Source organism: Mesocricetus auratus, unplaced genomic scaffold (genome assembly GCF_017639785.1).
Source record: "Mesocricetus auratus isolate SY011 unplaced genomic scaffold, BCM_Maur_2.0 Super-Scaffold_100010, whole genome shotgun sequence".
Lineage (NCBI taxonomy): Eukaryota > Metazoa > Chordata > Mammalia > Rodentia > Cricetidae > Mesocricetus > Mesocricetus auratus.
The window spans coordinates 49,878,072-49,900,915 of NW_024429194.1; the positions used below are offsets into that span (position 1 = coordinate 49,878,072).

At 43.5% G+C, this 22,844-nt stretch overlaps 1 protein-coding gene across 4 annotated transcripts in view; it reads right to left on the reverse strand.

The window, feature by feature from the left end:
- Spats2l (spermatogenesis associated serine rich 2 like) overlaps positions 1–22,844 on the reverse strand; it is a 174,474-nt gene that overhangs the window by 64,297 nt on the left and 87,333 nt on the right. For all 4 annotated transcript variants that reach the window (XM_013121137.3, XM_013121136.3, XM_013121135.3 and 1 more), the window contains 3 exons: positions 7,133–7,241; positions 3,736–3,785; positions 480–726 (listed from right to left, as the gene is read on the reverse strand). In XM_013121137.3, coding sequence (XP_012976591.1) covers positions 480–726; positions 3,736–3,785; positions 7,133–7,241 — 406 coding nt within the window. The remainder of the gene's footprint in view (positions 1–479; positions 727–3,735; positions 3,786–7,132; positions 7,242–22,844) is intronic.

Below are 22,844 nucleotides of genomic sequence, written 5' to 3' on the forward strand. Positions count from 1 at the left end.
CCCTGACAGGCAAGGGGAGGGGGCATAGCTAGGCAAACAAGATGGTGAATGGCTCCTTCTGTACCCTCCTGACCAGAGCAAAGTCTGGCAGCTTAAAACATGGCCTCCTGGCAGGAGGGTTCCTGCTGAAGGGCTGGCTCAACAAAGGCTGCATCAGGACATGCGGGCGGGGTGGGGATGGAGATCCTCCGACTCAGTGCAGGGATAGACTGAGCATCTCTCAGTGGCCCTGCTGTACTAGCTGGCTGCAGGACTCACTGGTATTTACATACCAGCTGCTCAGATTCTTCTCATCCTGTGTAGCAGCAGCAGCAGCAGCCACTGCCTCAAGGAGTTACTCTGTGTATGTGTGTGGTGTGTGTGTGTGTGTGTGTGTGTGTGTGTGTGTGTATGTGTGTGTGTGTGTGTGTGTGTGTGTATGTGTGTGTGTGTGTGTGTGTCTCAATCATCCTAAGCAAATATACTTAGGAAGAACTGACCTGTAATCCCACGAAGAGCCCTTGGTGGTTCCTCCAGTATTGAGATATTTTTCTCACGGGGTGTGAGGGCCAATTTTTCTCTGACAGAGTCAGGGGATGAGCTGTCCTTCTCACAGCCACTCACGTGGCCATTTTGCATCAGTGGTACTTGTGGCTGCAGGGGCCCCACCTCGGGCCTCTCCACCTTGTCCTTAGCATCTTTGTGGCCTGGATGCTGCTTGGACTTGCTTCTTTTCCTTTTATTATTCTACAGCGAGAACAATAGGAAAACAGCACTGTGTTCAGCAGGGTCTCTTAAGCATAAAGTAAAGTAAGACATTCTGACACATGGCATTTAATAGAATGGGTGAAAACACATTTTTATTAAACACCCAGATTAATCTAAATATTGTGCTTCTAAAGTAAGCTAACATTTTACCTTGAGATTGTAGTAAACAAAAAGTCTCCTTAATTTGAAAAGAAAAAAAATTACAGGAGCAATAATTAAATAGCTGGAAGGTAATTTAAGCATCTTAAGAAAGACTCTTAGGGTATAGACGACAATACAGAAAACTCTAACAGCTCTGGAGGAATTGGTGATATCAGGAAACAGCTCTTGCTTCTTGAAGCAGTTCAGGACCAGGAGGCCAGCAGAACACTTGGGTAGGGAGTCAGAGTCACAGGTATAAGGTTGGCTACCCATAGCAAAAGGAGTACTGTGTAGCAGTTTCCTGAAACATTCCATCCTGCAGGGAGATCCTTATGTAGCTTCTGGAAGTTCCTGAAACTGAGCAGAGTCACTGGGTACCTCCCTCCTAAGAGAAAACAATACTGCTGGGCATTCCTCTCAAACAAGTAAACTGCAAAGGAGACTCAGAGACCAGCCAGGCTGGCTAGAGGAGGCAAAGACCAGCTGAGCTGCCAGGAGGAGGCTCAGATCAGCTGAGGCACCTGGAAAGGACAATGCCCAACTCTTTGAGCGACCTGCAGACTGTGCAGTGTGTTCCAGGTTACCAACTTTGGGAACTGTCACCCATGCTGGGGTGGGCTTTGGTGATGCAGCTGTCTTTGAGTCATTTCTTCTCCTGTAAGTAATCCCTCACCCATATAACTGTAATTAACCCCAATCAAACCTATTGGTTCACCAAGTTAGACTTTGGCGCTATCCCTGGTTTGGTCTGTCATGGGATTCCTATTTGAGGTGAACAGACACGTGTTGTGTCTCTTCAGGAGAAGTCTGTTACACAACAAGAGGAAACACAAAGTAGGGTTAACTTGGATGTCTGCAAAGGCATTGAGCAATCAGGGAAATACAGGGATTGCTGTCATCTTCCAACAAATCTCGGGTAGTTAGAGCTGGGGCAGTACTACTACAAGGTAAATGCAGATTTGTCCACTCTGCCTGGACCCAGAACCTCTCAGCAGCTAGCTGAACAGAATGAGCTTCATCACATAGGCTTTGAAATAGCTGCACACCACATTTTATACAAAGTGGTTGGACTCTCACAGAGTTTTACTGTATTCCTCATCTGCTTGGTCACTGAGTACATAACAGCATCCAGGAAATGAAGACCATATTCCTAATTACAGACCTCTTTTTCTTGAATTTGTACATGCTCTCTCTGTCTTTATCAAGTTACAAAGCATGTGTGGACTTAGAGGACAGCTTGCAGGAGTAGGTTTTTTTCCTTCCACTACGTGGATCCCAGGGAACAAACTGAAGGTGGTCAGGACTGGCAGCAGGCGCCTTGACCTGCTGAGCCATGCCAGCAGCTCCTGACCTTGGAAGTTTATTCATCTGGTATTCAATGCACTTAACAATCAGTGTGCAGATACTGTGGAACCTGGGCATGCCTGCAGAGCACCAGCCCGCCTTTTTCCTCCAGTGCACTCAGAGACCTAAAGAACCCGTGTCTCCCTCTTAGCCTCCCCACTTCCTTTCTTTTCCTGTGAAGTCACAATCATGCCCTGGTTCTTCTGAGCAAGAGATTTGCAATGCTGAGCACAGGCAAAAAAGGGACAGTGGAGACTAACAACCCCCCCCAAGCTGACTTCTGGAGTTCAAGCCTAATGTCCACTAGATTGGGGCTGGAGATCATCTCCCTACTGAATCCAGAATAAGGAACTCAGTGAGGAGTTGGGTCTGCAGCTGCTGTTTGCACCTGCCTCCCAAATCAAACCCAAACCACACAGATGAAAATGTTCCATGTAAAGATAAACGCGGCCTTTCAATCACTTGCGTGTATTATCTATCTCCCAGGGAAGTCTGGGATGCTATGACTAAAGAGTAAGCAGACAGTGTCACAAACGGTGACACACAAAGCAGGGGAAAATCTCCTAATTCTTCCTCTTCTACATGGAACACGAAGGAGAAAAGCAGGGCAGGACGAGTCCAGAACTTTCTGTGATCCTGGGACTGCATGAAAGCAGCATGGCTTTTTCATTTGTTCAAAACCTGTTTTGCAGGCCTGTGATCTTCCCTTTGGGAGCGGGGTGGGTTGACATCTTAGGTCTGTGAGAAGCAAAACACAGGACTGTGTGTCGTCAATGTGAAAACAGTGCTGTGGCTCTGGAGAGCAGCAGACAACTTTCCGTGGTGTGTGTGTGTGCACAAGCACATCATGGTGTGTGTGTGTGTGTGCATGTGCAAATACACTGTGCCTGTGCCCCAGAGCCACACCTCCTGCTACTACACAGGACAGCATTGTCATTTCAATGGGACAGAGCAAAGTCTCCTTCTAATTGCTGTCCAGGAGCAGTTCAGGAGTGGTCCAGAAGGGCCCTTGCTCTCTACGGCTTTAAGGCATTTTTACTTCTTTCATTAAAGACTGACTTGGGTGGCGTGGTGGGGAGGTACCTTAAAACAGCTCTGAATAGATTTTTTTTTTCAGTGGGAAAAAGTGAAAGTACATTTAGAGCATTTTAAGTATCTTTAAAGCACTCCTTAATTTTTCCCTTTGTGCTATAGGATGTGTTCAGGCAAGTTAACATCTTCTCTGCTTTGAATTCTATCGCCAGGTTCCCCTTAATTCTTACAAAGGAGCACAACTGTTGGGCTCCTTAAGCACACCTGGAGGGTAAAAACACTGAACAGAAAATAAGGCCATTAAGAGCGGAAGTGGCTGGTAACTGAAGAAAGGCATAGATTCGGGAGCATTCCGAGTGTGCATATTAACAAGTCTGAGTGAAGCATAAAATTGGCAGCTTTGCTGAAATGATAAGAAGTCTGAAGGTTTGATTGAAGATGTTACTAATTCACTATCACCCTTAATCTTACCTTCTTTTTTCCTGTCATGTTCCATTCTTTAAGAACTTGAATTGCACTTCCTAGATAAAGAGAAAAAGTGTTCAACAAATATCCCCACAATAAACGGGACAGAAATTCATCTGCTGTGGCAGCAATGGGGGTGGGGCGGACTTCTTCATTTATTTTGATACAGCCTACGTTAATAAAAACGCCAGTTTCATTTCTTATTTCCAAGATTTTCATTTAATTCACTGCAGAATCTTGGTTTTATAAAAATATTAAGCCCTACTTCCTGAAGCTTGCATTTTTTTATCATGATATTGTCTCAGGGAATATGAAATATATCTTGAGAATTTTCTGATAGCTTCATTGCCACAGGTAGAATTAAAATTGTTCTTTTTGATACATGAATAAAGTACTATAATCTTTTGAACCAAACATGGGACTTTCTGTGTTATTAACCATGACAGTTGGACATTTCTCTGTGGCCACTCTGTTTCCATTTTTACTCTTACTCATTATGTTCAAGACTTGCAGGGGGCTGAAGAAGACAGAGGCTGTTGTAACTTTCTCTCCATCCACCATGAAAGGGTAGAACGTGTTCTTTACAAGGCTTCCATATCAAAACCGACAAAGTTCATTAAACAACTAATTGGGTCCCAGGCTCTGCCTAGCACAGTCACATACTTAACCTTGATCTGATGAAGTTAAAGAAACATGTCATCACTGTCAACTACAGTCAGTCTCCACACACTTTAACAAATTTATTCCAACCTCCTGGGAGCAATTTTAACAAGTACCTGATAACCAAGAGCCAGGTGATTCCATTAAAGCAGGCACTTCTTCAAGGGGGCAGGGCCCAAGTAGCCCAACAATTTTAAGCATTCTCAGATCACATTACACTGACAGCTGTCTACAAGGTATTGGCCAACGAGAGATTAACTTCGAGCTGGTCTCTATGATGAATTTAGAATTAGTGGGCCTGTGTGATTGATGGCACTGACAGGCAAGCTGAAGGCCACAGTGTTTAGACAGACCGATCACTCATCTTTATCCAGAATTTCCAATTGAGCATCCTTCTTGTCTTCTTTGAGTTGTATGCATTTGAAAAAAAAGGCTGCACCAAAAAGTACACTTGAATGTACACTTCCTTTCCTGCCTTCCTCCCTCCCTCCCTTCCTTCTTTCCTTTCTTTCTTTTATTCTTTTTTCTTTGAGGCAGGGTTTCTCTGTGTAGCCTTGACTGTTCTGGAACTCTCCCTGTAGACCAGGCTGACCTTAAACTCACAGAGATCCACCTGCCTCTGCCTCCTAAGTGCTGGGATTAAAGATGTGCACCACCATGCCCAGCCATGAATTTATACCTTTTATTAACTGGGTTGGTGTTTCTCTAATTTACCCAAGGAGTTAATATTTGCCAAAGTTTCTAAGTAACGGGGGCATTACCTGTTTGTTACTTATCAGTCGCTCTTACAGCTAAGCTTCTACTTTACAAAATGTTAAAAGCTATTCTTATCGGAAAGCGGGTTGCTGATTTTGCAGTTCGACACTTGTCCGTCTCATTTTCGTATTTTGGCATCAACCATATTTGTAATTTGGACAATGAGCTTCCATAAAGTAATTGTCAAGAAATGCTCTTAACTTACAAAGAGTTTTGAAAGCACTGTTATTAAATTTTAACTGTGTCAAAGATGCTTGGAGGTGTTTTCTATAAACCATTTGGATGTGTGATTTCAGGGTGCCCCCAAATGACACTCAACAGATATTTTTGACTCTTCTGGGTTTTAAGCAACTCTTCCCATTGGTTTACAACTAAACAGATGAAGATCCTCAGCAATCAGTGAGCTTTAGTGAGGTCTTGACATGGACAACCTGAGAACCCCAGCAGCAAGATCCTGCATTGAGATTGCCACAGCTTTGACTGCAGCCCACTAGCTGCTGGCCTCTGAGCATCTTACCACGCCACTCTGTAAGAGAAACCATTCACAAGCTGGAGTGGAAAGGCATGGGCAAGCAGCCCCAAACATTTTTCTGAATCTTTTCCCATCGAAGTGATGTGGCAAGGAAAACCTGACAGGAGGATTTCGAATTTCTCAGTTTCGAAGTGCGTATTTACAAAATTTAAATCGTGTGTGTGTGGGGGGGGATCACATCTACCATTTGGTCCTAATGACTGCAGATTTTACATAGAAATCTTCATAGTAGACATAGTCGACGGCAAACAGTGAGAAGTTTCACACAGCAGATTTGCTTGCAGGTTTGTAAGAAGGATCATCATCTGCTAATTAGGACCCGAAGCTTCAAGTGCTGATACAGAATGTGGGCACAGGGCTTGGCTTCTGGATCTTGCCCTGAAATGTTATTATATTTGCAGAAACTCCTCACAAATTAAGGAAAGCAAGCTGTCCTTGACAGCATGTGAAGAAGGTATAGTTGAGATATGTGCTGGTATGTCTTCCCGACCTTATTTGTCAGGCTGCATTTAACTAGTTCATTATTTACAGAACAGAAAAATATGCCGGCAAACAAGGCATAAAATAACCATGACAAGAAAGAGATCTTTATTCAAAACAAAACATTAAGAAAATCTCTCTACAATTTACAGAAAAGATATCTAGACTTGCAAATGTGCAAAATAAACACTTTTCAGAATTGAGGCTCTACAATACCACTGGCGAGGCACTTGCTAAAAAAATAAATAAAAAACAAAAACAAAAACCAGAATTTTTTCCCTAGGAAACCAAAATCACTTAACAGGTAGATGAACTGACAGTATGAATAGCTGAGTGATATAACTATCACAAACAAAAACCATTACAATGAAGAACTCGGTCCACTTAGACTACCTGAGCATCAGAGTCACAGCCATGACACTCAGTAGATATCTGTTGTTGAAGAGGTAATGCCTTCCAGCAATGTCCTCTACCCATAGGGACACCATCACATAAAGGACATTTTAATCAGACTGAAATAATGGCAGAGAAACCAGTAGCTTATAATTAGTGTCCTTTAGGTATTAACAGTCTTAGTTTAAATGAGGGGAAAAGACCTTTCTGCATTCTGCTCTTGCAATGTCTACATTCTTTCGAAGTCTATTGTGCTTTTTAATTTCTGTATTTTTTTTACTCTTCGAGATGAGGTTTCATTAGCCTCAACTGGCCAGGAACTCGGGGTCTCATTATGCATCCCTACCTAGTCTGGAACTCACCATGTAGACCGGGATGTCCTTGAACTCATAGAGATCTGCCCACCTCTGCTTCCAGAGGGCAGGGATGAAAGGTGTGTTGTCTATTGTATTTTTATTTTTATTTTCTTTTATGAGAAGTGTTAGAAAGTAAGCAATGCTCGGTTCATACAAGGGAAAACTACAGGGTCTCTGGACTAAGGAGCCGCGGCATTCCCAGCTCCAGGCAGGCATGTATACGCACCATCCACAAAGGCTTGCACGGCTTTATCCACATTGAAATCAAACTGCTGTAGCACCAAGACGATCTCATTATTGCTTCTGTTCGGAACAACCGATCTAACTGCATAGATCTACAAGAAAAGGAGAAGAGAAGCAGAGAGGTAAACACCCAAGTATTGTTCACCTACAGATCTCCTGCTAGATCGAGAGGAATTATAACTTAGAAAGGCCCTGGAAAGCTAACCATCTATCTTCTTGCCACACTCCAGGCCTTTCAGAGAATCGAGCATTCATCTGGGTAATCACCTTGATGCCTACTTTACTTGTGTGCACACCTCTACAGGGATCTCCTTGTGAAGCTGTAAGAACAAGGGTACCAAGCCAACTCTGGTTTGGCAGTCAACCCTCTCGGAGACTGAGATACATACAAGATGTGTTCTCAGTGAGGACACAGGATCTTTTTCTGTCTCCAGCTTCCTTTCCACTGGCTCGGGGGTATCTTTAGAAAACATACAGAAATAGCTTCATGCCTCAGCTTCTCTCTGGGCACAGTGGAAGCAGTCATATGAGGGTCACAGAAGCGTGCTGTGAAACTCCGTCAATGTTTATAAAGACGGGAGAATATGGAGCACTACACTTGTGAAATGGTAATTCTAGCTATATTACAAAAAATGCTCTCAAACACCCTTCTGGAAAATAAAACCTCAAACAGAGTAAAAGTAAACACATGTATGAGCCAGGATTCTGATGCCCGAGAGCGTTCAATCCTTAATGACGTAGACTCCTTCCTCCATCAAATTCAGCATGGATTCTTTCTGGTTGCCTGCTGGAATTAATTGACCTTTATCTCAAAGAACTTGTGGTTATTACAGACTGTTGTACATCTTTTAGCAGAACCTATCTCACCTCTTTTTATATGAGAAGGATTTCTGTGCTAACAAATGCTAGAGCAATGCATGGAGCAGTGGGGAGTGCTCATTAAAGAATTGTACAATCTATACATGATCCACTCAGAGTTAAATCGGGACCAGTGAGCTTTAGAATTAAATGGATTTTGTTATAATTGGATTCATGGGGTATGGATTATAGAAGCATGGTATGTGTAATATGATACTATTGACCAGACATTTAACTGAGCAGTACAGACTATTTCTTGATTATGTTAGAAAATAGGCGGCCTATTCCACACCGATCTGTATACAACAGTATTTAGGTTATAATGAGAAAAAGCATGGGCTATGGGCACAGAACTTGTAGAAATGTTGACATTATTGATCAGAAGATTGGTTTCAAATCCTGACATTTAAAAATACTAACTTTTGGGCTTTTCTGAGTTTCTAATAGAATATATACTTGTATGTGTCACTCAGTACTCCTATGGGTTTTTACTATTCTCACATTTTATGGTTCTTAGTTTCTCTAGACTTCATTAGAAAAGTCGACTCTTTAACATCTAAGTCCTTCGCTGCTTTGCGACCTTCTCTTAAAAAGCCCAATTCACAATGGAGTATTACTCAGCAGAAAAAAACAATGGAATCTTGAAATTCGCAGGGAAATGGATAGCACTGGAAGAAACCATCCTGAGTGAGGTAACCCAGTCGCAAAAAGACAAACATGGTATGTACTCACTCATATATGGATTCTAGATATGGATCAGGATAGTGCCAGTCTGCACTTCCACAGATAGAGAGTCTGGGAAACAGGAAACAACCTAAAAGATATGCATATATGCATAGTACCCAAGAGAAGAGGATGGAGACAAGATCCTCTGATGGGGAACACGGCGAGGGGTGGGGGAGTGGGACCTGGGAAGAATAGAGGGGGTAAAGAGGAAGGGAGTTGGTCATGGGGGAACAGGAAGTTGAGGGGGTGGGGGTAGAATAGGGGGAAGAGGGAATCATAGGATCGAAAACAGATCAGGCACCAGAGTGACCTCGAGTGATCTAAAGGTATAACATCAATTGGCAAGCTAAGCAATAGTGGAGGGACCACCTCGAATGCCCATTCCTGATAATGAACTTGATGTCTATAACCATCCGGGAGCCTTCATCCTGTGACTGATGGAAGCAGAGGCAAACACACAACTAAGCACTGAACTGAACCCAAGGAACCCAGTGACAGAGAGAGAGGAGTGATGAGCAAATTGGCAAAGAATAGGCTGGCAAAACCAGCAGAGACAGCTGATCTGAACAGGGAGTGCTCTTGGACCCCAGACCGACAGTGGGGAGGCCAGCATGGGACTGATCTGGACCCCCCAAATGTGAGTGTCAGTGAGAAGGCCTGGGCAACCTATGGGGCCCTGAGCTGTGGATCAGTGTCTATCCCTGGTATACAAACTGTCTTCATGTGCCTATGGCACAAGGAGAGATGCTCTCTCAGCCTGGACTCTTAGGGGAGTGCCTTGACCCTACCAAGAGTAAAATGACAGACTCTAGATATCCCCTATGTGGAAGGATTTGGCAATAGGGTGGGAGGGAGGGGGGGAAGGGGAGTGCGGGAGGAGGGGAGGGAGAGGGAACTGGGATTGACATGTAAAACAAGCTATTTAAAATTAAAATAAAAAATGATAAAAAATAAAAACAACAACAACAACAAAAAAAAGAAAAATGGAACCAATAAAAAAAATTCTTTAAAAAAAAAAAGCCCAATTCAGTCAATTTGTTTATTTTGGATAGGGCCTCATTATATGGCCTCCAATCCTCCTGTCTTGGCCTTCCAAATGGCAGAGGTGTCACCAAACTGACATAGTGAATATTCTTTTTAAAATACTTATTGTAGCCGGGCATTGGTGGTGCATGCCTTTAATCCCAGCACTTAGGAGGCAGAGGCAGGTGGACCTCTGTGAGTTCGAGGCCAGCCTGGTCTACCGAGTGAGTTCCAGGACAGCCTCCAAAACAATACAGAGAAACCCTGTCTCGAAAAACCAAAAAAAAAACTTATTGTAACTGTTCTAAACTTATGGGCAATAACCCCTTTGGGAGTCACATATCAGATATCCTATATATCAGATATTTTTATTATGATTCATAACAGTATTGGAATTATAGTTATGAAGTAGCAACCAAGTAATTTTATGGTTGGGGGTCACCACAAAATAAGGGATTGTGTTAAAGGGTGGCAGTATTAGGAAGGTTGAGAATCACTAACTTATTGTTTGAAGAAGCACCAAACTTCCTGAACCCTAAAGGCCGTAGAGATGTAGACAATGATCAGACAACCACAGAGAGTGGACTAGACTTCTACATTGCACCATGCTGTAGCATCATTGGCAGGGACATCCAGCTTGGTAGGTGCACTCAGATGTGGAGGATGAGTGCACGGAGCTTGATGGAGTGGGGAAGGCAGAGCATCCTGGGCAGAAGGAGCATGGTTGGAGAGTACTTCACAGTGAGCATAGCGGGAAGCAAAGGGAGAGGCTGTTAGAGCACAGTGCAGGTCAGCCTTAACAGAGACCAGACTGGGCAGGTTCTCTAAGGCTACGGACATCATGTCAGCCTTGTGAGCACCCCTCAGCTGTTTGTGGATACTCTTTTCTCATTTACTTATCATGTTTAAAAGATAGGTATTCTTTCCCATTGATGGGGGCTATCCTTCTGTATACATGTTTCGCTTATTGGTTGATGAATAAAACACTGTTTGGTCAATAGAGGCAGGAAGATAAACAGGACTAGGAGACAAGGGGAATCATGGAAAAGTTATGCAGAGAGAGCCCACCAAAAAGAGACACCATGTCCCACCAAAGGAGTAACAGGTCCAAGCATTCTGGCAATCCGAGTTCATGTGGAAATACATAGATTTATAGAAATGGGTTAACAATTAAGACAGAGCTAGCCAATAAGAAGTCCTAGCCATCGGCCAATAGTTTATAAATTAATATATGTCTCTGTGTGCTTATTTGGGGCTGAAGATAGGCAGGACCTGGCAGGAAAGAAAAACTCCAGAAACATCCACTGAACATTAAAATGTTCTTAAGAGAAGCCAAGATGGGGCAGAGGATGGAGTTCGGTTGGTAGAGCATGTGCCTGGCATGTATAAGGCCCTATATTTAAACCAAGATGCAAAGAAACAAGACCACTTAGCCCAGGAAAGGTGTCAACAGTAATAATAAGTAATAAGTGCTTTTTACCTAACTAGTGCATTGGAGTTACCTATATTACACTTCCAATACCTTTTAAGTAAATGCAATTTTAGCAGTTCAAGTCACAACAATTTGTCCATATGTAAAATTTCTTAATAATGACCATCATTATTGCCACTTCAAGCATGCCTTTTTGAATAATAAAATGCTTACATTAATTACATTAAGTTATTAATTACAGAAAGTAAATTATTGTAGCATTAGACCAAATTTTCTAAGATACCTACACACAGTTTTGTGAATAGCAAAGACTAGAATTATAAAATAAACACAAAAATAATTGCTTCCAGATTACTCTCCTCTGCAAGACATAAAGTTACATTATGTTAAGGCAAAAACAGTGTAAGCTATTGCTTGCATAGAAACTTTCTCTTCAGACACTTGCATTGCTTTTGCAATCCTTTTAAAAACAAAAAACAAAAGCCACATGAACATTTGTGCAGCTATGTGCAGACAGACATCATTCTGTGTCCTAAATGGTGTGTATGTGGGGGGAATGAGTGGGTGCACACACATGCATGTGAAGGCCAGAGGTCAACATCTGGTGTCTTCTACAAGGGAACTCTGCGTTAGGTTTTGAGACTGACTCTCTTATGAATCCTGGCGCTAAAACTCATTGAGTTCCAAGAAGTCCCTTGTTTCTACCTCCTCAGCCCTGGAATTACAGATTTGTGTCACAGTGCACAGTGCCCAATTTTCATGTGGGTTCTGGGAATCAAACTCAGGTCCTCGTGCATGTGCTGCAAACATTTTACCAATGGAAACATCTCCCCAGCCCTCCTTCTTATTTTATATATCTTAGCTCCAAATGTTTCTCTAGAAAATCATCACTAATAGAGTTGCGATATCAAATCTGTGAGAACTAGATCCAACTCCTGGAGGATGCTCCGTGATTAGAAGAGGTAATAACAAGCTTTACACAAATGAGCAGATTGCCTGTCCTTGGCTACTCCTCACTAATGCTGAATTCTGGGCTCACTTCTGCTCTGGTCAGGCAGTGGGTTCTGCTAATGTGAAGAGAGCAGCACAATTCATCAATCTACTACATTATTTCTGTACAGAGACACCTTCAAGGAGGACAGAGAAACCACATGTGCCCCTACGTGTACACAAACACGCAGGAGCCAGCAGGTCACTATTCACAATTCAGCAGAATCGAAGGGTCTGAGCATTTAAGACTAAGAAAGACCTCATTTTCAAGTGGTGACAAACGCAGGGCACAGATAACCAAGGTTGTGCTCGGAGGCTGCTTCTGCCTGCGGAAATGCAGCTCTCGAGAGCTGTAGGAACAGCTCTCCATTCATGTGTGACTAATGGTACTCTGCATACACAGAATTCATGAAATTCATGCAGGCAGTGGCTGTGTTGCAGGGACTGCTTCTGGTGCAGCTTCTCACACAGCCACTCCTTCCCCACCACAGCCCCAGGCCCTTCAGCAGCTTTATAACAAAGCTGGAAGCTGCTGCCCTTGACAGCAGTTCTACTGGGCTCCCCTGCCAAAGTAACAGAGTGGTCCATCCGTGCCCGCCAGGCAGCCATTCAGGCTGCTGGGTGACAATCGAGACTGCCAGTTAGCGCTTCATTTAGCAACTGCTTTAGCCTTCCAATATCCCACTCATCTGTTTTGCTTCTCTATTAATGTCTGTCCGGTTTGGCAAACTCAATTTGCTATTTAGAAAAGGGTTGTTGTGATGTTACCTCCTGTGTAGTTTTCATCTGGATCCCCTCCTTTCTCTGGGGGCTTTCCTATCTGGCCACACAGGCTCTGGCATACCTGCACCAGGCCTACCCTGTTGGCTCATGCACTAACGAAGCTTCCAGATGCTCAAGGTGCTGTTTGGTTCGTAGCTGAGCTGTCTTTGGTTGAATAGCTGGTAACAGATTTCCTTGTTCACATTGTTCATTATCAAGCTTTTCTGTGATGGCTCCTTAGACATTCTTCTTGGCTTACCAATGAGTCTTAATACCATGCTGGAGCTTCAAAAGCTATCCAGAGAAGAGAATCTACTTATACTACCTTGTTATTAGCCAAGACCCAACATTATCAATGGATACAAAATAACTTGTCTCTCTACTTCTAACCTCTTCCTTGAAAATTCACTCTGCTGCTGCTGTCCTTCCAAACATGTAGTTGTCCTGGGGTACTCAGGAGGATGTGTTCCAGGATCCCTAGATACCAAATCCCATGGGAGCTCAAGTCACTTCCTTATTTATAACTGGGTAGTATTTGCATGTAACATATGCAAATTCTCTATGCACTTTTAATATGTATTTTTAAATACCCTCCAAGCAATGAAAGCAGTTATACTGCATTGTTTAGGAAATAAGGAAAGACAAAATTCTATATATGTTGGGTTTCTTCCCAAAATGTTCCTGATCTGTGGTGAACTAAACTCATGGGCAGAGAACATGTGGACTTGGAGGGATGGCTACAGAATCGTGACCATCGTACTCCCTTACTGAAGTATCAAGAATGAAGTGCAATTTGTGCATCCTGGCATTCAAGGCCATCAGCAACATGGAACCAGCTAGCTTTTCCAGGTGACTCTTTTTCTCTACCCAGCACATACAAGTGCTTCAAACCTGGTTTAGACTCCTAACCTCGGACCTTCATCTGGGCTCTTCCTTTTATGAAAGATGTACCTTGCATATGAGAGTGGAATCCTCCTCTGCCACTTCTGTATGGTTACCATGTCTACTCCAGAGTGACTGGCAGAGTGCATGTAGTAGGCATTTAATAAATGCTTGAGTGAGTGTCATCCTGTAGCATATCTAGCTGCTGCTTAGAGCCAAATGAATCCTCCACCAGCTTGTTGGTACACGCCGCCAATCTGCATCTACCACCCACAGGAGCACAGCAGTTTCGAACTGACTGACTGCGCCCAAGCATGATACAGGCAGAGAGAACATATGCATGTTCTTTATATTTCATCAGAGACTGGAAGAAAACATGTGCAATTTTCAAATCCTTAACAACTTTCCTGCTATATAACTAGGAACAATGGTATTTTTGGAGTTTTGGGAATATGAAAAAAGTGCAAAACCTTCCTACCTACCTTTCCAAAGTCAGTTTAGGAGACAGACATAGACTGAGTCCTCACTGAGTGATGGGTATTGAGGATGAAAGAGTCAGCTACAGTTCTGTCCCAAGGAGGCACAGTGTAGCACACAGACAGAAACTCTATAATGAGAGAATAGTTAAGTGGGGTTTCTCTATGAACAACGTAGCTGATAGTACAAGAGAGAAGCAAGTATGCCTGCCCAAGGGTAGAAGGCAGAGTGATGTGGATGGAGCCCTGGACTTAACAGAGCTATGTTCGAATCTTGGCTCTACTAAGTGCTAACTCTGTGACCTTGGTGAACTACTCAGATCTTTGTAACTTAGTTCAGCAGCCAGGAAAGAGGCTATTATCTGCTGGAGTCTGTAAAAATGGGAAGAAGTGATGTGTGCAAAGTGTCTGATGGACAGCCTGATGTATATTAGCTGTTCGATAAACCTGAAGCAGAAAAGAATGGGAATATTCACAACAGGCCATGAAGGCTTGGCTTTACAACTGTAAGAACATGTAGCTAACATGTTGGTCGAGGTTTATTTGGGAAAGACTGCCCTCTGTACCAGCTGCCTAGAGAAGTTCTTTCCTCCACAGACACACGGACAGTGGACCTAACACCTTCGCCTAAGTTCCCTTTCTTTACTCCATCCTTTTTAAATGTGGTCGGCATGTATTTCCCTCTTACTCTCACCCAATTACTTGCTAAGAGTCTAGTCCCAGTGTGTGGACAGAGCAGGAACAATTCAGTCAGTGGCAGAGCTGGGAAAGAGATCTGCAAACCTCACCCAATTACTTGCTAAGAGTCTAGTCCCAGTGTGTGGACAGAGCAGGAACAATTCAGTCAGTGGCAGAGCTGGGAAAGAGATCTGCAAACACAGAGATAAGATGGACAGAGACCGATGCACTGTGACTCACAACAGCGTTTAGGCACCAATAAGTTCTTCATAAGCTAAAAACACTGCAAGTCAAGAGTGCATGTGGCTTGGTTGGTAAAGTGCTTGCTGTGCAAGGGTGAGGCCCCAAGTTGGGGTCACCATCACCTACAAGTACTGGGTTCAGTACATATCTGAAAGCCTGGCCATGAGAAGGTGGGGGGCAGGAGGATCCCTGGAGCTTGCTGGCTCACTAGGGTAGCTAATTAGTTAGCTCCAGGTTCAGTCGGAGACTGCCTCAAAAATAAGGTGGAGGAGTGATTGAGGAAGACACCTGACATTGACCTCCGACCTCCACAGACACATGCACACTTGTGCATGCACACTCATATACACACACGTTCACACACATGCACTTAAGCACACACAATTTAAAAACTTGTAAATGCATTTGGTATGCTTAGCCTACACAATGTCACAGCTTAGGCGCCTCTGCTTTGTAAGTGTTCAGAACACTTGCAGTAGCCTCCAGTTGCACAATGCCACTCAACACAAAGCATGTTTGGCGAAAAATTGCTGAGTATCTTAATTTATTAATATTGTGCTGGGCATGTAAAATAGAATGGTTGCAAGGGTATTGCTTTTGCACAAGTGTGAGGCTGAAAAATTGTAAGTCGAATCATGGCAAGTCAGGACCGATCATCTGTAATTGCACCTCATGGTAAGTGAATCTGTGCAGGAAGCAATCAGAGTATATTCACAATGAATGACAATGGTCAGGAAGCCGCTGGCTTGAAAAGCCAAAATGCACCAATCAGACTCTTACCAATTATACAGGATGGGAGACAGAGTGGAGATACATGGGGCCAGTCTTAAAGAAGGTTGTCCCCCACACTCCCTGCTGTTTTCTTAACTCCCCTAAGTCACCTGACACCTGGCGAGACCTGTGTAATAACCTCTTTTTATTTGTACTAGTGTGAGAAGATTTCATTTTCTAGAGCAAGTAGCAAGCGCCTAAAGGCCGTATTAGCAAATGGAGCTGGAAATAAAAACAACACAGTCAAATAGCCCATCTAATTGGCAAAGGAGGAAGACACTGGTAGATCTTAAGGATAAATGCAGTCAGAGTGAAAAGTGAGAGATCGGGAGATGAGAAGCCACAATTCTAACTTATACACCTCCTCAGGCTCTCACTCATGCTCCAGGATTACTTGCCTGACTCTATCTGATGTAGGGTAAGTTACTCGGGGCAAATCTATATCCACAGCATCTTAAACACTAAGGGAACTCGGTATGTGGAGGCATAGTATCTGCCGGGCGGTTGAATGGACAGAGAAAGTGGGGAATCTAGTAAAGCCGTCACCAAAACTCTAGGCCTGTAATCCACCCTTTCCAGTGCATGCCTACAATTCAGCAGAAAGTACCATGCAGTATTAAAAACCTTAATAGATTCAAGCCACAGTCCCTCCTAGGTCCCAGGCACAGACGGCTGCTTCCAGCCTTGAGGAAATCACACACTTAGAGATGAACACTATCCTACCCTCCACAATAAGGGCAGCAATCAAATAGCCAGAGACCTCTTCTTTGCACCGGTGAGAACCGGAGTTTATGGCTTTGCCATTCCTGCACTGCTAAAAGGGGTTTATAACCATCTCTGGTCACATTTCTCAAATGCTGAGCCATTCAGAGATGCCTGAAAAACAGCTCCTCTGCGTATGTTTCACTTCACTTACTGGACCAGTAGTGTTAACTGCACATTAATGAAGGTGGTTCTCATGTGAATCTTCTTGGGGGAAGAAAATACCCTGTACAGGCTGGTACCTTTGCATCGAGAATAATTCCGTAGTTTAATTGCTTTTTCGAACATCTACTTCCTGCCAGCAAAAAAAAAATGTATGAAGTGTTGTCATGTTCTACTCAGCTGACTTCTTGGGAATTAACACCACTGGCACAAATCAAAATTAACTTTTTGGGGCGAGCAGAACAAGATTAGAAAGAAAAATGAAGTTTTGAAGATGGGGGAATGCCATGTTGACAGAATCATAGGAAACCTGAAGTGAGGGGTCTTGGTAACGCTCTCTGTGTGTCCCCTGAAACCCATCTCAGTTAGCTGGGATGCAGATGCAGGCACTCAGAGTATGCAGGTTAATTGTTTTCAAGGTACCGCTTGGCGCTAGGATGTGGCAGGCCAGAGGGGTTTAGCAGATGCTCTTGTTGCCCTGTGAAGATGCTGACATTCAGGGCACACCCAGTTTGCAGCCGGAATGAAAGTTGTTAACTAGCTACCTCTGAAGGACATAGATCATCCTGAGTTATCTCGGTGGGGCTCAGCGCCATAACAAGAACCTAGAGATAGAAGGAGGAAGAGACTGGGCGACAGCAATGCAAAGCGAGACTTAATGAGCCACTTCGGAGCTGAGGACAGAGGGGACGAAAAGGCGAGGAATGAAGATGGCTTCCAAACTGGGAAAGACAAGAAAACCAATTCTCTCCATCACTCCCAGAAAGGAATGTGGCCCTGTGGGCACCTTTTGTTGAGGCCTTGAAGGCCCGAGTCCCCTAACCTCCAGAGCTCCATGGCAGTTCATTTGTACTGCCTTAAGCTCCAAAGTTTTCAGTGACAGTGACAGCAGCAACACTAAGTGGGTGCAGGATCCCCCTTGGAGGAACAAAAGTCCACTGTGTTCTTTCTCCTAATCAAGAGACACGGTTCCCTACCCCGTAAACAAGCCACCTTCCTGATGGCACCTTTCTCACACCTCTTGGGGAGTCCTAGTTTTTCACAGATTGTAGCTTCATTTTATGAAGGAAACGTTAGAGGGGCTTGCAGTGCGGTGAAGAAAACAAGACAGAGTAATAAAAACAAGTTACTCGGAGTTGTTCTGCTACTAAAATCCCTCTGCATCTCACCTGTTTGCTCCCCTCTCTCTCATTAACCTAGACAGGCACCTTTTGTCTCTCAGGGAGACTCTGGAAAGGCCTCTTAATTGGATTTCTGGCTTGGTTTCCCCCCTCTCTAACCCATCTTAAAACAAGTCAGTGCACAATTTATTGCCCAAAGTGCTTGGGCATGTTCACTGATGGAGGATGGCGCAGCAGTGAGGGAGACGTGAGAGGAGGAAGAAAGGAGATAAATTAGGGAAGACGATCCCCGAGGAAATGAGAAAATAGTGTTGAGATGTGGAGGGACCGGGGACATCTCAGTCTAAGCACTTCCTGGGCAAACCTAAGGAACATTTGGTAGCCAGCATGTACCTTAAGAAGGTAGGCATGGCGGTGAATGCCTGTGATTTCAGTCGTGGGAAGCAGATCGCTAGGGTTCAGTGACCAGCAAGCCAACCTAGCTGAACCAGTGAGTCACAGGACCAAGTGAGAGACCCCATCTCAAAATACAAGGTGGATGGCTTCTGAGGAACACCCAAAGCTGCATGTGCACATATGTACACACACTCAGAATTCTGAGCTGGAAGGAAAGGGGAGAAAGGGAGAAAGGAGACACAATAACAATGAATGTGTGGAAAGGAAGGTTTATGGAAACTATCCACCTGGGCTTTGCGGCTTAAAAAGTAGGGAATGACTTAGAGCTGCTTTCACGGGAACTCAAGAGGAAGTGGCCAGATGAATATAGAACGCTGAACAGGCCTGAAGGTCCATGAATGGACAGACAGCACAGATCTGTCAAGGAGACAGCTGGCACGGCTTATCCCAGAGTTTCTCAGCAAGCTACAAGCCGAGGAAAGGGGCGAGCCATGCTTGCAAACGAAAAATGGTGGTGGGAGGTCCTGAGGCTCAGTCACATGAGCTTCAGGTATTGTTAACGTAGTCGACGAAGGCACCTAAGGCCCATCAAAGATGGATTAGGACACCAAAGAGAAATGAAGGGACCAGATATCCTGCTGTGATTAAGGTCAAGAGAAATTGGTGATGAGAAGCCAAATAGAGACTCTTAGATCTTTCTCACCCTTGTTCCTGGTACTAACTACTTTCTGGTATGTAAGAAGGTAACCCCCTTTGTACAGGCCAGCCCTGCACTTATTTCAAAGAACTGAAGCACCCCTCAGAAATCCATCACCACAGTGCAAACATGCCCTCCTACACATAAACTGCAATCCCCTGGCTTGTGCCACCTGGTCAGGCTCTCCTGAGTGCTTTCCCATTGAAAAGCATTTCTGTAAATATGCACACTGTTCTAGCTTGGGGGTGGAGGGATCAAAGAACAGAACTGTGGCACCTGCACCGGCCTTGGTGGGGTCCCACTTACCCATCCAAGCTGCCAAAGCAACAAGGATATTTTAGGAGACACACTAACTGCCAGCCTCCATGGAGCCCATTTGCTACTAATCCTTAACTGTTCTCAGGACAAGCAGCCCGAGGCCTGTGAAGTAGTGTTAACCCATGGGAATGAATTTTCCATTCATCTGTGTTAAATTTCAATATGCAAGTTCTGATTGGGTGCTCCAGTCAGCTGTTATCTTCTGGAACCTTGCATTTTTTGTCCCTACAAACAAGGAACATGTTAGCCATTCCTTCCAATTTGGTATCTTTTAAAAAAGTCAGTTGCTACCTTCCCTTAGAGAAGATTTACTGATTTAAATTTCATGTAGGCTAGAGCCAAATTGTTGATTTGAATTTTTATGAGCCTGAGTCAAGTACAGAAGCCAGAGTCTTACCACAAGACCATCCTCAGAGCTGAAAGTAATCTTTTAATTCATGTTCCTTTGTTTACTTATTCACTAACTCAGTCACAATGAACAGACTCTGAGGCTGGACCACAGGCGGTGACAGACACACTTCCTGACCTGCCGAGAAAATGGATGATCTTGAAAGACTGATGTTTGATGAATTTAGTAAAGGAAGTGAAGATGTTTTGTTGTCTGAGAACCAGAGGAACATGGAGGACTGAAGTTGGCCTAAGGAGAATGAAGGGGGAGAGATGGAGTGCTCCAGAAGGAATAACACAGGACACAGGAAGGAGAAGAGATGGGGTGTTCCAGGAGGAACAACACAAGACACAGGAAGTGTTGCAAAGGAAAAAAGGTCCAGGCTCCTTGGAATGGAATTTTGGAGACAAAGGCATGAGGCCAAAGTGGTCCAGGTCCTGTGTCTGATAACTTTGAGCCTGATTCCAAGGCAAAGCCTCTGAAGATTTACTCAGGAGAGGAGTATGATATTTGCACATTTAAGGTCATTCTGTTTTCTTTGTGTATGAGCTCAAGGAGATCAAATGAATGCCCGTTAGGATTTTAACACAGAATCCTGGGCAAGGAATTGGAGCAATATGAGCAGCGTGAAGAAGGACTCACAGGTTACTTGTGAAGAAACAACTGGTTTCCATTTAGATACAAAGAATGAGGAGGAGGAAGCAATTCTGATGATGAATGGCTTGGCATTGAAGTTTCCACCATGGTGCTGACGAGCACCCAGAATTGAGAACTTGGATTTGAGATATAATGGACGTTACAGATCAGGTTTGGCCCCATGCCTTTGTCTCTGAAATCCCATCCTTTTTAATACTTGATGCTCCAGAGAGCCTGGACCTGTTTTCCTTTGAGTATACTTCCTGTGTCCTGTGTTGCTGCTTCTGGAACACTCGATCTCTTCCCCTTAAGCCACTTTCAGTCCTCCATGTTTCTCTGACTCTCAGACAACAAAACATCTTTACTTCTCCTTACTAATGGAGAAGGAGCAGGGAAAAAGAACAGTGGCATAGGCAGGGTTTTTTTTTAGATCTAACTGCTCACCTCTCAAACAATTTTTGAATTTATGCAACATCATTATTTCAACAATATGGTTTTTGTAAAGTAAAACGGTCCCATAGGGATATACAATCTCTTTCTCCCTCTTTTTCTGATAGACTCAAGGATCTGAGCCTGGCTTCATATTCACTATGTGGTGGAGGATGACTTTGAACTCCTGATCTTCCTGTCTCTACCTCCCAAGAGCTCAGATTACAGCTGTGTACCACTATTCCCAGTTTATGTGGTTCTGGGGTTTGGATCTCAGGCTGGTACATGTTAGGCAGTCTGTCTGCTAACCGAGCTACATCCAGCTCAGGTGAGCCCTCTCTTGAAGAAGATATTGTAGTTGCCTACAGCTGAGGGCAGCTGATCTGGTACTTCCATTGTTTCTGTAGAGATCAGCTTGGGAGTAGTTTGTCTGAATGAATTTGCCATGGGTCACTCATGCAGAAAGACAGGGGGAGTGAGACCACTAGCTGGGCAGTATGTTCTCTTCATATGACACGAGGACTGTTACATGGGTCTCTTGATGGGCTTAGCTGGTCTTTCTCACAGCCTGGTGACCTCATGATAGACTGTTTACAGGGCAACCCAGTGCTCCAGGAAAACACCCCAACTATGAAGCAAATGGCAGCATCACCTTGTTTTGGAAGAGAGTTGTTTCTTACCCTTGTCAGCCTGCTACAGAGAGCCTATCTCCTTTTAAGAGTCTAACTCTTAATATGGGAGATACTTTTGTAATCATCATTGCTGAATACAATCTGACTGAAAGGGTACGGACAACAAAAGCAAAGGGTCATATATATGACCGTTACTAATGGCAACAGCACACAATAGGGTAACAAACATTTTATTTCACCCATTAAGATGGCATGTATTCAGTCTATGCTTGAATTGGTTTTTAGTTGTTACTTTTTTTTTTTAAGTCACTGTGTTCTATTCTTCCCCAATTTCCCCAGCATTACCAATTAGACTTGAAGATAATTTTAGATCAAGTGAGCCCCTTGGTTTCCATCCAGCTGGTCACATTCACAGTATTAGGGCTTAGGTAAATATTCTGTCTGTGTCTCTGATGAATTCCATATTTAGACTTATTAATGGAGGAAAAACAAGTAATGTTTGGGCTGGAGAGATGGTTCAGAGATTAAGAGTACTAGATGCTCTTTTAGAGGTCCTGAGTTCAATTCCCAGCAACCACATGGTGGCTCACAACCATCTATAATGAGATCTTGTGATCTCTTCTGTCGGGCAGACATACATGCAGGCAGAACACTATCTATATAATTAAAAAAAGCAATGCTATCTCCACAAGCTATTTTGGTTTGGGTGCATTTACAACAGTAGAAAAGCAAGATTCTTTTAATTTATCTTGTTCCTAAAAGAATATTCAGTAAATTCTTTCCTCATTTTCTTTGTAGTTTAAGGTCTCTACTTGGGGGGAAATGTAATTATTCATATTCATTCTCAATACGGTTTTTCTTTTGCTCATTTGCAGAACTTCCCAGATAAAAAGTATTATAGAAGGGGTGTAAGTTACTTATAACCCTTTAATCAATGCTAGAATAAAAAGCTAATTGCCCATTGGTCAATACCAGCTGAAGAGAGTTAGCATAATCTCTAAAGTGTATTAGCTCTGGGTATTTCTTCAATGTGATGTGAAGGAAACAGACCGTAAACCTCCATGGAAACCAGGGATGCAATTTTTCTTTTATCTACAAGAGTGGACCAGTTCTAAAAAGGTACACTGTTTTAAAATATAAGTCAAAATGATCATTTAATTGACCAGATCTTGCTTTTCCTACAATGTTCTGTTTGTTTGGGTTTCCTCTAAAGACGGTAAAGAAAAAAAATAAAAAGTTAAAACTACCTTCAGTCTAATAAGTCAAGTTACATTTGGGCCATAAGTATTTAAAGAAAACACTTTAAATGTGGC